The 18,272-nt window shown below is 38.5% G+C and overlaps 1 protein-coding gene across 1 annotated transcript; it reads right to left on the reverse strand.

Moving 5' to 3' along the window:
• Positions 1–265: 265 nt before the first annotated feature.
• LOC107597130 (akirin-1-like) lies at positions 266–16,882 on the reverse strand (the record flags this gene model as incomplete). The annotated part of the gene is made up of 5 exons (XM_016288075.1): positions 266–459; positions 581–652; positions 743–877; positions 1,900–2,046; positions 16,726–16,882. Coding segments are annotated over 5 exons (522 nt in total), but the record flags the coding sequence as incomplete, so codon positions are not given.
• Between the last annotated feature and the right edge of the window lie 1,390 nt (positions 16,883–18,272).

Genomic DNA, 18,272 nt, shown 5'->3' on the forward strand with positions numbered 1-18,272 from the left:
TGCAAGAAATCGAATCCGTACAAATGCTGACTTAACACAGATCTTTTATTTGTCAAAAAAAGAAAAAAAAAAGTTGGAGTTAAAAAAAAAACAGACTGAAGGATAGAGGAAGAGTCTGGTATATCTGCTGCAGGTCAGTCACATTACATTATACAGAGATGATCGCATCAGCCAAGCTTTTTACAGCGGTAGTTTGACATCTTTTCCCACAAATTCTTAAGAGATTAAACTTTCTTAGAATGCATCTAGATTTGCATGTTTGGTGTTGGGCCATAAGTAACAGTTCAGCAAAAGAAATGAGTTAAATGTGGATAGACCATAGCACCCAAGCATTTTTAAAGGGAAAAATAGAGAATCAAAAGTATGAGGAAATTTCAAGTGAAACGAAGGGAGCTGGTTCTACAGCAACCAGCTGCTGAGGGGTGGCTAGTACCATCTATAATGTTCCTCAAGACACATCTGAAAATAAAGAGAGACAATAATCAGAATTTGGACAAACAAGAAAAATGAATGTGGGAGAAAAAAAAAATGAATATGACAATGTTAATGGCTTGCTAATAGAGGAATTTAATATACTTACAGCTTGCAGGCCTGGCGCCATATCTTCGCATAATCTGATCCTGTGTGAATTTCACAAAGGACTCATATTGTTCTTGAGGTAAAAAGAAAAACAGCACATTAAGAACACAATTCAGTCAATTCAGCTAATACATTACTGTGTGGAATCTGCAATGTGTTGTACCTGCAAGCTTTGTGTTCAGTATCTGTTCATACTCTTCGCGCATCTTCTCCTCATGATCTTTAATAAGGCGCTCGCACAAATAGCCAACCTGCCTCAGCGTGAACAGTGGCTGATCCTTCTTCAATGATGAGGCACCTAAAAACATACACACGAATCGGAATATCCATCCTTGACCATGTCACTTTATTTTCAAAATTACAAAATCCCTACACCACAGTTCAAACTAATTGTGTTTTTTTAAAGAACTCTTATGGTCACCAAGGCTATATTATTACAATTGAAAGTAACTCCTTTTTTGATATTTTTTATAAATGTAATTTATTCCGGTGATGGCAAAGCTGAAAGTATAGAAATCTCTCCAATATCCTGATTTGGTGCTCAAGTAACATTTCTTTTCTATGTTTTTTTCAGTTTTTCTATGCAATATTTGAGTGGAAACCATGATAATTGTTAAATATTTTGTAACAAATGATAAAAAGTGACAGCAAAGACAAATTTGATGCATCCTTGCTGAATCAAGGTATTAATGTTCTTAAAAATATATATAAAAAAACTGTCACAGTTATCATGGGATGTTTCTCACCCTCATGACAAATCACAACACTTGCTACTGATAAACCACCTTTTTAATGGTGAAACTGTTCGCATGTGATCAGTTTGTGCTTTTTTGCCATAACTCATCTCTCTCTTACATTTCTGTGTATTCAAACATGAAAGAATCATCACCATTCGACTTTACTGACAACAAATTTGGCACACTGTATCTTCACACTCCACATTATACCTTCCTGTAAAGTGCAGCTACAATCCTAATCAAAAGCATCTGATCCAGCTAATTAAAACATTCAGGAACATTTAGTAACTACAGCTGGTGTGTTGGAACAGGGTTGCAACTGAATTGCAGAAGATTTCCAGGAACAAAACTAGCCACCCGTGGTGTAAATAAAATGATTGATAAATGGTTTGAGCACTACAACAACCCCACCCCACCACACCCCAACTAAGCACAAGTCTCAACACACCTAATTCAGGTCATCGGCTCCTTTGTTTCATGAGTGTGCCAGACAAAGGAGACATTCAAACTGTGCAGTGTTGGGGCAGGAGGGCTTCAGGAACAAGTCTGAAACCACTGGACATTATGTCTTGAGTGGACTGACCTGTGGGAGAGCTGGGGGAGGTGAGGGCCGGACTGGAGCTCTGGATATCAGTGGAGCTGCAGGGCTCAGTCTGGTTAAAGGCCCCTTCCAACTGCCGTCGCCTCTGATAACGGTTGTACTCCTGACGAATGTTCTGGAAGATCTGCTCTGTGAGGGTCAAAGAAAGACAATCGAGAGTTAATAACAATGATAATTGAGCTTAAATTAAAGAGAGAGAAAAAAAATAAAAAATCCGTGTCCCCCCCCCACCACCAAGTTTTTCTGGAATTCCATAATTTCCAAGGAATAAACTTCCTTATGTTCAATCATCTTCAAAAACAAAGTAGTGAAGAACAACAGTAATCACTGGCGTTACTTCTTCAAGCGCACACAATGCACAGAGGATATCCTGCTTTCAGCACAGATCCCATGACGAAAAGAAAGAGGGAAGAAATAAGTTTCACTTCAGTTTTACAATCAGCCACAATGGTACACTGACAACGTCACTAGCAAACACATACAAGAGAAAAACGGGATGGCTTTAAGGTGGGTCAGGCTTATTTCTGGAAACCAAATCTGGGTGACAGGACTGCAATGCGGAGGGGAGCAATGCAACCGGGAACATCCTGAGTCTCTTTCTAGAAAAACTGGGTTGAGTTTGGTCTTAACCTTCAACCAGTGGACGAAAATTAGAATTAGAAACCAGCATGACTTTCGTGAGCTATACTCTATAAAATTATCTTCTCTAGTCGTCTTAATTTATCACAAAGGAGAGTATTATTTGGAGGGCGAGTATCTTATCTTCCTGAATGTAGGTCATTTAAAGCTTTAAGGGTAGACATCTATCTGAGGATGTTTGCATCACTTATCTTGGGTGGGGTGCTCGGAGTTTACCCTTCTATTAGCATCGGCCTTCAACTAAAGGACGGAAAAAGGGGAAAACTCAAGGAGTGCCAGCTTCTCTAGCTTGATGCTAATGCATTCCAGCAAAGCAGGCAGTGTGACTACAACCTAACAAAGAGCCTCACTGCAGAAGAGACTTCCTGTTTACAATGTAGCTCTCATCTGATTGGTTTTTATTAGTTTAAACACAGGAAGGCTTAGAGTTCCCAATAAAGAGGTGTTATGGGGGCTCAAGCGCAACTTTACACCAGCGTTCACTCTAGAAAGGAGTACATTAGAAGAAAAAGACTCACTAATGAAGTGTAGATAATCTCTTATTGAGGGTTCTTCCTCACAATAGAGGTACTTACTTGATGACAACAGCACTACTAATGTACATTGTACGGTTCTGGCCCAAAAAAAATAAAAAATAATAAAATAAAAGGCCAAGTTAAATAGGACAAGTTCACCCAAACATTAAAATTCTGTCATCAGGTACTTGTCCTCATGTCCTTCTAAACCTGTATGACTCCCTTCTGTGAAACACGAGACGATATTTTGAAAAACAAATCTTTTTGGGGGTGAGTGGCACCCAATGTTGCTTTGCATGGTGAAAAGTTTTTGTGTGTCTTGCAGAATAGGGCTACAACTACTAAATAAAAATCAATGAAAAAAAAAACTAAATCTGATTAATCGTTGAATCGCCTTAATGCACTATACAAGAAAAACATTTCTATGGACTACCCATCTTGAAAACAGCGGAGGGTGCAGAATAAGATGCTGCGAGAAAAGTGCATAGCCTAAGATGACTTAAACATAAAAATGTGCCATTAAGCACTTCAAACAAAGCATGTAGTTTAACTCGACTTGCCCTCTCACTCAAGATCTGTTTTCCTCAGCCCACAACTTCAATTTTACGATTGCATCCTTATCTACTTAAAGGGGTCATATGATGCCATTTCAATTTTTCCTTTCTCTTTGAAGTGATACAAGCTCTTGGTGCATAAAGAAAATCTGTAAAGTTGCAAAGACTAAAGTCTCAAATCCAAAGAGATATTCTTTATAAAAGTTAAGTCAACCACGCCTACCTAAAACGGCTCGTTCTAACACGCCCCCACATGCCTACGTCATGATGTAGGAAGACTTGCATAACGCCGCCCAAATGTTCACGCAAAGAAAGGCGTAACTTTTACTCTAGCTGTAGTATTGTTGCTGCCACCATGTCATGAAGATGCGGTTTCGTTGTGAAAGCGAAACTACTTTGTTTGGCCTTCCAAAAGAGGACGGTATCCACTTCGTCATGCCTAGAGCTGTTCCGTGCTGGTCGCTGAGGAAATATATCAACTTCACGCTGTGGATTGCAGGATCGGCTTTCACTGTGGCCAAAGCAGAGTACAGCCCTACTTTGTTTGGCCTTCCAAAAGAGGACACGAATAGAAATCAGTGGTTAAGTTGTATTTACAACACTGTTCCAGAACAGTTCAACCCAAATATTCAGATGTGTGAAGCACATTTTATGGAGGACTGTTTCCTGATCCTGGAAGAGTAGACTACAATGCCGGCTGTTCTGACTCACAGACTGCAAGTAAATTTTTTATATTAAAGAATTTGCCACCGAGGATTCAAATGCAAGTTTTGAGTCTTGTTGTTTGTCATTTGCAGACATGATTTTGTGTTTACGCAGCACGCTGCAACGCGTAAAAAGACATTATAATCCGTAATTATGTCCCCACTGGATGCAACAAATGCCTAGTTTATAATGGGTTTTAATGTTTTTGTCTCGTCGCTCCGGCCGGGACACAGGGCATCACAGTATGGTAAGGGGCGTAACATTTCAGTCACACGATTCGGCCAATCACAACGCACTGGATAGCTGGCCAAACACAGCACACCTCCTTTTTCAGACCGATGAGCTTTGTAAAAATCGACACGTTTCAGAAAGGCGGGGCATAGAGGAGAAACAATAATGTACAGTATGTGGAAAAATGTTTTTTGAACCTTAAACCGCATAAACATTTCATTACACCAAATAAATGTTCTTTTTAGCAACATATGACCCCTTTAAATCTAGGGCTGCACGATTAATCAAATGCAATTGTCATGCGCATCTTGTCAGTAAAGCCGGTTCTGTAATCAGTAGTAAATCTCCATCACATGCTTTCAAATGGAGCAGCATTTACTACACAGAGCCGTAGTTCACTGACAAGCTACGCAATATCGCGTTCATAATCGCGCAATGAAATCGAAGAAATCGTTCCGCGATTATGAAAGCTGTTTGCGTCGCTTGTCAGTGAACTACGGCTCTGTGTAGCGAATGCTGTTCCATCTGAAAGCACGTGAAAATACCATTTACTAACATGTTTTTACTCCAAATTCACTTCATAACGTCAGACGAGTGTTTGAAATAAATCCTTCTGTGAGATGTGGCTTCTTGCACAATAAGACACGCAACATATTTCATAGTATTCCAAGCAGTGATAAAGGTTATGCAGTGATATAATGTCGATTAGCATTGCATTATTATTATATACTTCATTATAATAAAAATTATAATAAGATGAACTCAGATAAACAAAATATATTGTCGTAGTCGTGTGTTTCGTCACATTGAATCAATGAAAGCAGTAAAATCTTCTGTTTATTCAGCAACCGCTATAGGAATTTCTTGTTTTCTTCTGCGGGGCGTATTTGGAGTTCCAGTGCGAAAGCGCCCTCTGATTTTGGATGGAGATTTACTACTGATCACAGAACCGTACTTCACTGAAAGATACGCATGAAAACCGCAGCTTCTGCCTAATCGCCATTTATCGCCTTTCAAATTTAATTGATTAATCGTGCAGCCCTACTTAAATCTCTGTTCAACTTTACACTATAGTAAATGAGAGCCAGGCATGCATATGCATCAAACAGTGCAATAGATTAGGCGTGCATTAATTCCGACTCAAATATACTTTTCTAAAATAACTAGTAAATGGATTTTTTAAAATTTTATTTTGAAATTTAAACAAATTAAATTAATAACCAGATTAATCAATTATCAAAAAAAATCCTTAGTTGAAACCCTACTGCAGTCCAAAGAAAATCTAACAGGTTTTGGATGCCATGAGAATGAGAAAAATAAATATTTCTGATTATGCAAAAGTCAATTTTAGATACTACAGCTACAGAAATATGCAAGAAATTGTCAGAGACAGTTACCGGGCAACACCAGCCACCTTGAATGACAGGTGAGGCCCTCCGCCTATATCAAATGCTGAGACTAGGTCCAACGGGTTACTTAGCAACTGTAACCTTATATGGTCAAACCAAGCAATCAATCACAGTGGCTTCCTGAGAGAGGATGGGGAGCGATTCAAGGCCCAAAAGCACAGAACAGGGATAATACGACCACAATGGAGGTGTGGGATTAACTGGACTGGGGGGGAGGGGAGCGTAAGTGGGTGTAGAGTTGAGGCGTCTTATTCACTACACTGCCGAGGCTTTGAGGAGTGAATTTAAAAACCCCAAACTGGCAGGAAGTGCCCACAAGTTAAGGGGCTCAAGCCCATGGTGTGGTCCTGCAGTGAGCGTGATTCGCTTTGAGATTTGGTGTGTTGTAGATGATCACGTTAATTAGTATTAAGCAAAAGGCTTTCGTGTTTGAATGTTAGATGTTAGAACACAACAAACAGGATGAAGCAACCTCAGACATGGCTTTAAATATCAAGACAGAGGCTCATAAACAGATCCTGCGAGCTGCTGATCAAGAACATAAATGGATGATATTCAAATGTGGCTGTCAAGAAACATAAACCTAAATGAGGATATTAATGAGGGTTGTTCTATGAAAACAATAAGGGGCATTTGGCTTCACAAAGGCAAGGCTATCAAACACTTCAGTGGGCTTTAAGGGCAATTACATTCCTTGCCATTTCAACCAGGCACTGATGAGCAGGCTTGGGAACAGAGAATAAGCTCTCTGAAAATGTTCATGACATTTGTCATGCAAGATACAATCCCCCCTAGGACACTAAAGCAATTACACTGGCTGAAGGAACATAAAATGGGTTCTCTATATGGCACCTGATTAGAAATCCTTCAAAATTCACGCTATGACGCATGCCACTTAACTTTGTAAAAACAACTACTAATTTTAAACAATTATGTCACAAATCTCATTATTTAAACCAAACTGAATGAACAATCAAATTAACATGTAAATGATTATTCATAACGCTAACCAATTATTTTGCCATCTCAGAATACTAATAACAATAACAAACTTAGCATACTAACACCCCATTAGCCTGCTTAATTTACTCACACAGGTTACTATAATACCATTTTGTGAATCTAAAAATAGGGGAAAGAAGCAGTAAAAACACTTGAATCAGAGATGATGAATTAAGGCCTGTTCACACCACCATTTTGCACAAAAATTTGTTTTCTTTGCATTGTGATGGAAAAGAATGATGAAAGGCAAATGTTTGTGTTGGTCCAAACATTTAAATTGCATCAAATTTGTTTGTGTTAACAGGCCTTAAAACTGAATCACAAGTGATTACTTTTATCATGTTCGGCTCAAAGTATTTCAACTCTGATCAAATATTCCCTCTGGGGCTGTAACAACTAATCGATCAAATTGATTATTATCGATTATGAAAATCATCGACAACGATTCTCATTATCGATTAGTCGGTTCTGCCCACAGTGCACGTCCAACTTCAGCCGGTCGCGTCAAATTACAGCACAGAACTATGCATTTTTATGGGAAAAATGCATTTCAAAATAGTGGAGGAAACTGAATGAGATGCTGCGGGAGAGTTACGTGATCCAAGCTGCCCAAAACATGAGAATTCTTTATTTTAAAGAGCAGGTCATATGGGTTTTTGAAAAATATCTCTTTTGCAGTTTATAACGTAGCTATCCTTAAATGAAAACAATCTGCAAAGTTGTTAATCAAAAAAAGTGCATGATAAATAAAGATATTGTTTCTCAAAAGAGAGTCGATTCTGAATCGCCTTAACGCGTCATCATATTTTCGAATCTTTTGCCTGTTACCGGTATACGTCACTGGGTAACACATTTGCATAATCCCCGCCTGCCCGCGAAATATGAACAGAGTCTGACCTGTCCACAAACACTTCCGCTAGTTAGTGCGTTTACATCATGTTGAGAAGATGCTGTGTTTAAGGATACCACAGAAATACAATTCCAACCTTTTGTTGTGCGCGTGTCATTTTACCAAGGACTGCTTCTCTAATCTTGGCTTTTATCTTCATTGGCTTCTTCTAATCTTCTTAATTTTGACTAACAAGCTCTCCGAAGCACAACCTGCAAGTACTATTGATACGTTGTGTACACATTTTCAATTGAGTGCTCAAAATATCAAGTTTTTGTGCTAATGTGATGTGCACCTAGTGCAGCTTTAGGTTTCCAGGTAACGTTAAAGAAATCTTAGAATGTGTCGATTAATGTACACTGACATTGTTCTAATCACTTTGTTTAATAATAAAGAATGTAGTGTAGCGCACAGACCTTATAATCATTGTGAAATTGCTGTTTATTTTGCTGCACCGGCAGTTAAGGTTTAATGCGGGAGAGACGAACGAGTTAAGCCGGTGTTATACTTTCCGCATTAGCAATCCGGACGCATACACGGACAGCGCGGATGCGGACTACTTGTATTTATACTACCGAAAGCATACGCTGATGGTCCTCTCTGCGGACGTGTTCCATACATGCGTAGTAGATCGGCTTGAACAAACAAACATACATGTGAACAAACAATTGGCCAGAATTATTGCACATCAGGCTGTCTTTATATTGTTTTATCGACGGATTGTACAGGTTTGAGTAGCAACGGGCTTCTTCACAGCCTGCGCATGCGCAGTAGCCTACTGACCGTGCATACTTGTGCACATGGTCACAAAAAATGGGAGGCGCGGAGCCTTCACGCACACTCTCTGATGACGATTTTTACGTCACGCATACCATACCCTAGCGGACACAGAAAGTATTACAGGCTTTAGTTACAAGAACGGATTGGAGCACTATATTATTACACACATACACACATACACACATACATACACACATACATACACACATACATACACACATACATACATACAGGTCTGTCCTGACAGTCTGTGCTAAGTTTTAATCTTTACTGAATGAGCGGCGGGCGCGTGCTCGCGTGTCAGAGACGGAAAAGAGAGAATTAATAATCAGCGCAAAAACATTAATTGTGCTGAAATATCGGTTGTTGAAAGTTAAATCGAGGTTTAAAGGTTAACATGCATTGGGAGTATTTTATGAGTGTAGGAACTTTAAGGGGATAACAGCGTGTAACTGTCTGAATATAAATATCAGACGCTTCATAACTGCCTATTACAGGATAAAGAAATGACAGGAAGACGTGACTGTGGTCAAAGTGAACGTGTGTTCCTGCAGAACATTACTCTTACCTATTGGTTACAACTGAGTTTGTGATTTTTCATCTTTATTATTGTAATTTTTAATGCAAAGATTTAAACTATATACACATAACTATATAATAGTGCTGGGCGGTATGATCAAATTTATATCACGGTACTTTTCAAAATTATACCGGTTTCACGGTACATGACGGTATTTAGAGAAATGACAGGAAGACGTGACTGATCAAAGTGAATGTGTTCTTGCAGAACATTACACTTACCTATTGGTTACAACTGAGTTTGTGATTTTTCATCTTTATTATTGTAATTTTTAATGCAAAGATTTAAACTATATACACATATAACTATATAATAGTGCTGGGCGGTATGATCAAATTTATATCACGGTACTTTTCAAAATTATACCGGTTTCACGGTACATGACGGTATTTTTTTTTTCATGCATGACCGGGTGTTAACCATATTTTCTACTGATTGAGAGAGGAAATACTGCAGTATATTGACTTAGAATGCCCTATTTTACTGTCATGAGTGAATAGTCAAAAAATACCACTCTAAATAGTGACTAAACACGACCCCTTTTAATACATGTTAACCAGGAGTCCCTCTCATTTATAATCGCGGCATCGTCTGATAAAATCAACATGCATCTACACTAAAGAGTGGCTATGCGGTTGTTTTGGCTAGATTACTTTGTCTCATGCAGAGCACTGCCTGCGTCTGTGTAACAAACTAAAAACAACAAACTGATATTAACAGACGAACTACCCTCATATTTATAATTCCAAACAATCAGTAAGCAACAGGTGCTTGGAAACGCTGTTTTGTACTCATTTATTGACGAGTCGCCTGCGTTGCGGCCAACTGAATGAGCTGCTTCTCTGCCGCTCACTGCAGAGAACAGATGCCGAGAGAGGTGACACTTCTCCCGGAAAGTCAGACCTCGCGTTCGCGGGACAGCACTAGCGAAATCTTCCAACTGAACCATAGCTAAGGTTTATCCAAAAAAGTCGCTAGGTTTGTCAGTATGAATATTCTATGGGAAAAAACCTGCTAAAAGGGTCTGAAAGTTGCTAAATCTAGTGCTAAAGTCGTACTTGTGTGTGAGAGACGCAGGAGCTGATGGAAATTGTGGATGAGTTCTTCTGTGTCATCACGTTCTATTAGTTCTACAGCTTCAGTTTTGGCACTTTCACGCTTAGTAACACATACAGCTGTTCCCTCACCACAGTGCAACAGTGAAAAGGGACCCCTTTCAAACAGTGTCGCGTTCCGAATGTTGTTTAAGCAACATACACTGGTATTGCGGAATTTAAAAAATTCATATCATAAAAATAAACACCAGTATTCGGTATGAACTGGTATACCTCCCAGCACTACTATATACAATGCTTAAATTTATTAAAACAAATTTATGCAAGGTTAACAAATTATGGTTTGTGCCACTGCTGCTCTAAACTAACAGTAGGCTACTGGTGATTACCAAAATAATTTTTTAGCTTTCTGTATTGGTTAATCCTCCAATACGTGCAAGCTCTTTAGTAACAGTAGTAGGCTCTTTCTAATGCTATAATACAATTACTGCTGTTTTTTATGAAAGGCAGAGAGCTTTATAGTGTTTTTTTTTTTTCAGATACCCAATTAGTCAAAAAGTACATAATGCCAGCAAGAATGCAAGCTGTTATGAAGGGCATAGGAGGCCCTTTTTGTGAATAAATACTATTTAGTTGTTTAAGTTTATTTGCCCAATAAATGACAATAACATTTTTTGATTTAAATTTTTTTTTGACATTCATAAAATGTGTTTTCTCTTTATTATGGCAGGTGGTCAAATAAATTGTTAAGCACTGTATGTTTTCAGAGCATTCAGTTGGCACGTTTGTTTGAAGGACATTGGGCAGAATGTGGAAGTGTTTTTTGTCAATAAAAAAAATATATATATATATTTTTAATCCAATTAATTGAAAAAATCGTTAGTTGCAGCCCTAATTCCCTCCAATGTACTAGAAGAGTTGTTAATTAAATGGGAATCGTTAAAAACCTGAACCCAAATCATAAATTTTCTTATATTCCCAATCCTACTGATGCAGGGCTCGCAAAATTTCAAAATCCCTGGTAGCCCTTCAGGCAGGTACTCTTCAGATTTTGGTAGCCCGAAAATGAATTTAACTAGCCCCAAAAAATATACATATAGAAAATCAGATAGGAGTTTAAATGTCAATCAAAAATATTTTCAATACACAAATATGAAGGAAGGAATTTTATTTAACTATTTACAGGGTATCTGCAGAATTATTTTTTATTTTTTTTAAATGTATGGCGATTTATGGCCCATTTTAAGAGCTGCACAAGTAAAATGAACGCACATGAGTGGTGTTGGACAATGTCTATGGTAACACACAGTATTAAGCCATAAAACATGATTTACAGTTCAGATACAGGTTTTCACAAAAACAAATCTTATACAACAGCATTTCAGCCTTTAGACCATTTTTATGAAAAGGGATCAATCGAGCATATAAATTATTATGTCAATGTAAAACGTATAAATATCTTAATTGTTTAGATTTTTAGAAGGCACATTCACTTCGTTCTCATTTACAACTCTGTGTTTGCTGCGTAAAAACATGGTTGATATTTGCATTGATCTGACAAAGAAAGGCTTATTGGAAATGCAAATTCATTCTCTGCCACGAGGTGGCGCTTCAGGAGCTCTGAAATATTGCGGTTTCCCCGGAAACGGCTGTACACAAAGCAGCTCCGCACTCATAAACGCAGTTTTATCAGGAATTATAGGTCAAATTAAATTAAAATGCCAACGACACGTTTCTGAGGACCGTCCGTTCCCTTCAGCTACATTCAAATAAAGACACCCGCACCGCATTTTGACTTGAAACGTGCAGCGCTCACATTTATTCAATGACATCATTGCCTTTTGAAGTTTAATCCAGCCATATCGCAACTCTTGTCTTTCCGTCCCCAACTGAAAGACCTCTTGAAATTATAATTAAGACATTTCTTATACCATTTAACATTTAAACATTTTTATGGCCTTAAATTTGATAACTCGCTTTAGGAGTTTTTAAGGACCCGCAGAAGATCTGTATTTAAGATAACCCGTCGGGCTGAGTGGTGATATATTTTGGTAGCCCGACTGGAAATCACAACAGCCCCGGGACTTCAGGCAAGCGATTTTGCGAGCCCTGTGATGAGAGCTGAACTTAGCACCTACATTTAACAAATATTAGATTAAGGTATAGTGCAAGAATTTGCTTCTAACTTTACTAGTGTTATTTATTCCACCCATAGTTTACTAATCTATTCATTGTGGCATCTTGGATCTTTTTAAACGTAATAAAGCTGGTGACTGTTTTACAAGCGCTAAACAGCAGGATTTGGGCAGGTTCGCCAAGGGTCCATAAATTTCACATAAAACAGTATTACAAGTATTACAGCCTATATTAAAGGGGTCATATGATGCTGCTAAAAAGAACATTATTTTGTGTATTTGGTGTAATGAAATGTGTGCATGCGGTTTAAGGTTCAAAAAACACATTTTCCACATACTGTACATTGTTTCTCCTCTATGCCCCGCCTTTCTGAAACATGTTGATTTTTACAAAGCTCATCGGTCTGAAAAGCGAGGTGTGCTCTGATTGGCCAGCTATCCAGAGCGTTGTGATTGGCCGAATACCTCAAGCGTGTAACGGAAATGTTACACCCCTACCATACTGTGATGCTCTGTCCGGCCGGAGCGACGAGACAAACATTAAAACCCATTATTATAAACGAGGCATTTGTTTCATCCAGTGGGGACATAATTACGGATTATAATTACTTATACTGTCTTTTTACGCGTTGCATCGCGCCGTGTAATAGGGCTGTGCGATTAATCGAAATCGCGATTTGAGACATTGCAATTTCCTAATCGCAAAGCCTGCGATATGGACGCGATATTACTCTGTTCCAGAGCATATGCATGACAGCCTTGAGTTGCAGTCTTACTAACCAATAGAGAGCGAGCGCACATCCGTTCTCCCCAATCAGCACTGCTCTAGCCAACTGCGTAAACACCCACCATCAAAAAAAACAAAGAAAAAAAAAATCCAGAAACCGGGAGCGAGACAGAGTGGGATTATGGCGTCTACTGGGTCAGATCGATAGTTAGGCAAATTAAAACTAAAGAAAAACGTATGCAACTTAAGCTTCGAAATGACAGACAATGAACAAAAAAAAAAAGGTAATTTCCAAGAGCTGCTGTCACAGCGTATATCAAGGGCTCCCTTATCGGTTCTGTTTTCAGTACTGGAGAATAAAAGATACATTCTTAGATGTTTTTGTTAGTAAGTGAACGTTATCTTACACATTTTATCTCCCCAACAGATTAATTTGAAAAGTTTATAATGCATGTTGGCTATTCCCAATTCAGAAGAGTGCACACACAGCCTGTGTCTGTGAATGCTTCTCATACTCGCACCTCTCTGCCCCACGCGGCGCGAATCTAAACCTTGAAATTAAACCTTCAGCACATTTTCCACTTGCTCTTAATATCCCAAATACTTAAAATTAATAAATCAGCCAATGTAACATATGTAATACTTTAATAATTGACTTAAGAAACAGTTCTTTATTTATAAAAAATAAACAAATATTTTCTGTGAAATTCAGTAAAGTAGTTATAATCTTGCCTGCTAAAAAAAAAAAAAAAAAGAAAACAATAGAACCCCCACAAAGCAGCTCCGCACTCATAAACGCAGTTTTATCAGGAATTATAGGTCAAATTAAATTAAAATGCCAACGACACGTTTCTGAGGACCGTCCGTTCCCTTCAGCTACATTCAAATAAAGACACCCGCACCGCATTTTGACTTGAAACGTGCAGCGCTCACATTTATTCAATGACATCATTGCCTTTTGAAGTTTAATCCAGCCATATCGCAACTCTTGTCTTTCCGTCCCCAACTGAAAGACCTCTTGAAATTATAATTAAGACATTTCTTATACCATTTAACATTTAAACATTTTTATGGCCTTAAATTTGATAACTCGCTTTAGGAGTTTTTAAGGACCCGCAGAAGATCTGTATTTAAGATAGCCTTGAGTTGCAGTCTTACTAACCAATAGAGAGCGAGCGCACATCCGTTCTCCCCAATCAGCACTGCTCTAGCCAACTGCGTAAACACCCACCATCAAAAAAAACAAAGAAAAAAAAAATCCAGAAACCGGGAGCGAGACAGAGTGGGATTATGGCGTCTACTGGGTCAGATCGATAGTTAGGCAAATTAAAACTAAAGAAAAACGTATGCAACTTAACCGCGTCACAGACGAGCCGTTCATGCTTGCCGCACTCACACAGCCTGCCTCGTAATGCTCGTTTATACTCGCACCCGGCTCCGCAAGTCTCCACTCCACGAGTGCATCTGGCAGTATGGATGAGGCTTGACGCACGCACAACCTGTGTCGACTCGCGCCTGGCTCCGCGTTTAAAACAAATGTTAAACCTTGAAATTAAACCTTCAGCACATTTTCCACTTGCTCTTAATATCCCAAATACTTAAAATTAATAAATCAGCCAATGTAACATATGTAATACTTTAATAATTGACTTAAGAAACAGTTCTTTATTTATAAAAAATAAACAAATATTTTCTGTGAAATTCAGTAAAGTAGTTATAATCTTGCCTGCTAAAAAAAAAAAAAAAAAAAAAAAAAACCCCCCCCCAAAAAAAAAGGGCTCCCATGGGCCCGGGGGGGGGGGGGACAAGCGTTGTGATAGATTAATTTTGTTTGCGCCAGCGGCGCTGCACACACACACAAAGCCACAGCTCGGCTCGGACAGCACGTGAGTAGGCTAAACAAATATTTTCTGTGAAATTCAGTAAAGTAGTTATAATCTTGCCTGCTAAAAAAAAAAAAAAAAAGAAAACAATAGAACCCCTCCCAAAACAACAAAAATGTTATGGATTTCAGGGTTATAATGTGAATTTGTTTGGTTTTAATGTAAACTATAATGGTGTCTATTGGTGGGATGTAATCTGGCAGATGGCAACCAATAGAACAACAGTAATTCCTATTGGAATAATGCCCAAAACAAAAAGGAATTTTGTAATGGTTTAATGATTTAATGGAAACTATAAGAACTTCTGTGATGGTTTCTATTGTTTTTTTCAGCAGGGTAATGATACCCATACTGTGCTGCACATTATTGGCAATATTGAGCTGAAGCTTGACTTTGCAAATTTAAAGGGGTCATATGATGCGATTTCAAGTTTTCTTTTCTCTTTGGAGTGTTACAAGCTGATTGTGCATAGATAAGATCCCTGAAGTTGCAAAGACTAAAGTCTCAAAACTAAAGAGATATTCTTTATCAAAGTTAAGACTCTGCCACGCCCCCCCAAAATGGCTCGTTCTAACACGCCCCCACATATCTACCTCACTATGTGGAAATATTAGCATAATGCCGCCCAAATGTTCACGCAAAGAAAGAAGGCGTGGTTTCAGTAACCGCAGTTAGTGTTGAAACAGCCATGTCAGGAAGACGCTGTTTGTTTCAGTGCGAAAGCAAAAGCACTTTATTTGGCCTTCCGAAAGTAGATGCATTTAGGAATCTTTAAGATTACTTACAACAGAACAGCAATGCATTTTATGGACGACCGTTTCGTGAACCTAGGAGAGGAGGTAATTCATAATCAGCTACGGTTTTGTTATTAGTTTAAGTATTTGCTACTGACTGTTCAAATGCGGAGTTTTGCGCATCGTGTGTGTGTGTGCGCGCGAGCGAGAGAGGGGTGTGTGTGTGTGTGTGCGCGAGCGAGCGAGAGAGCGCGCGAGAGAGATACATCACAGTGGAGTCAGCTGTCTTAACCGTGGCTTGTGCAAACACATATTCATCACTGTGTCTGTCAGGAGACTCTGTTCCCCTTTCGGGCTCTGTCTTTACCTTTATTTTGAAAGATGAAGCTCGCGATTAGGGTAAGGGGCGTTACATTTCCGACGAGTACTTGAATGCCCTCGCGCACATACCCACCTTTCCTCTTTGTTTGGGCATAATGGTTCAATCCTGCTGATAAACTAACTGGCTGAACGCAGCGATAAACGTTAACCATCCAGGCCAGAGCTAGGCGTTTATAGAAAGACTTTGTCATGTGTATTGTTTAAGGTAGTAATGGTCGATGACTGCGTGTGTTCACACAAAGCCATGGGAGTTAAATGAAGCTCTGTGTCACCTAGTCTGTATTAGCGGCCGCTTTCAACCTAACGTTAGCTAGCCGAGCTCAAAACAGCTATTCATCCAAACTGCATAATCAACTACAGCCCAAACCCACAACTATACCATCCATCAAGAAACAACCTTATACAGCTATTGTAGCTGTATAAGGTTGGAATTTAAAGGTTGGAATTTAAGGGGGAATTAAATTAACGGACTGTCGAAATTCAAATACCCACTAAATTAGCTGGTTAGCTGAGATTAAACAACCCCCCATTCCCCTCCTCCATGTCAAACAAACCGACATTAAATGGCGAGAATCAAGCATTTTACCACCTGGAGTTAGCCTGTGTTCTCCACCCATAGACTGGGGCGACATCGAGTGTGACGGGCTCTCTGTTGACGGGCGAAGACTGCACCTCTGCGGGGAAGGAGTAGTCGGAGTCCCCGGTAGAGGATTGCACCTCCTCCGCTTGGGGGACTGCGGGCTGAGAAGGGGGTCAGATTATACACAGGTTTGTTTTTTCACCCAGTAATTTTAGACATTAAATCATATTTAATTTGTTATTAAGCAACAAAAACATACACGCGATACAAAGTGTAGTGCATAAATATAAAACATATATTAAAATATCTTTACTTTTTTAGTAAATCTACTACAGTAGTAATCGTCCCAACCTATGATAATAGGTCTGTAGCCTATCGGTCCAAATAATGAAAGTGATAGTTATACTTACTCAGGTTTACGCTTGCCATTGTTTAACTTTTCCTGTATAAACAGGCCTCCTGCGCCAACGTTTATGTGCAATAACTTGTTTACTATAAATTAATATAATATTAACAATAAGTTCCATATACGATCATTATCTACCTTTTGTATATTTCTAATTTAAACAGTCTTTACATGCACACTGAACTCTTTCAATTTACCTAAACTCCTTGTGGATCAGTAGCCTATTTTATAACTCTTAGAAACAAAACTTTCAATTTGAGAAGCTTTGATCTCAGATGCCCACTCCTCCAACAGCTTAATCCTGATTGGTGCCTTGCAGTTTTATGACTCTGATCAACATTTTTTGAGTGCAATAGTTTATTTAGCAAATGGCCATTTTTCTGAAGGATTTGCATATTGGTTACTGTTAGGTTTCAAAGCAGTCTTTCAACTCACAAGGAATCATTTCCTTACCGTCTCGTCACATTTAAACCACCTATATGTTCTGTAGAGACACACAGTGTGGGTGGGGTCATTTCACACTTTTGACTCCTTATGAATATCACACTTATTCACATACCAACATTTGTCAATTTTGACCCAATCCAATGAAAGTACCATAAAAAGTAAAACATGAAAAATAGCACAGAATTTTGTAGGCCAAATTGCTAAATAGATAAGTTGATATATTAATACAATTTTCATAAATATGTCTAAAACAATATAGAGCTCCTCAAACAATGCTGTTTAAATAAATTGAAGGTTGACATCTAGAAAATGTTTTTATTGATGTATTAGACAATTAATTAGAGTAAAGTAAGTATGCATTTATTAAACAATGTAGCAGTACATTTTTATAGTCATGACATACAGTATTTTATATAGTACTTGGTCTAAATACAATAATACAGCAGAACTTCTTCAACTTGAAGTTAATATAAGAAATTAACATAACAATTACATAGCATTTTGCATTCATAGCAGACTCTTTCCAACATATAAGAATATACTTAGTGTATCATAACAGTTACAGCAGTGTGAAGCAACATTTTTGTTCGCAGTCATCAATAAAGCTGAAGGTATTTTGTTTCACAGGGTAATCTATATATATTTTGGCGTCTTTTACGCTTGGGTCAAAATGTAGCTGGTGAGTCAGCTGTTCTAAATGTGT

This window comes from Sinocyclocheilus grahami, unplaced genomic scaffold, assembly GCF_001515645.1.
Source record: "Sinocyclocheilus grahami isolate Dianchi unplaced genomic scaffold, SAMN03320097.WGS_v1.1 scaffold228.1, whole genome shotgun sequence".
Taxonomy (NCBI): domain Eukaryota; kingdom Metazoa; phylum Chordata; class Actinopteri; order Cypriniformes; family Cyprinidae; genus Sinocyclocheilus; species Sinocyclocheilus grahami.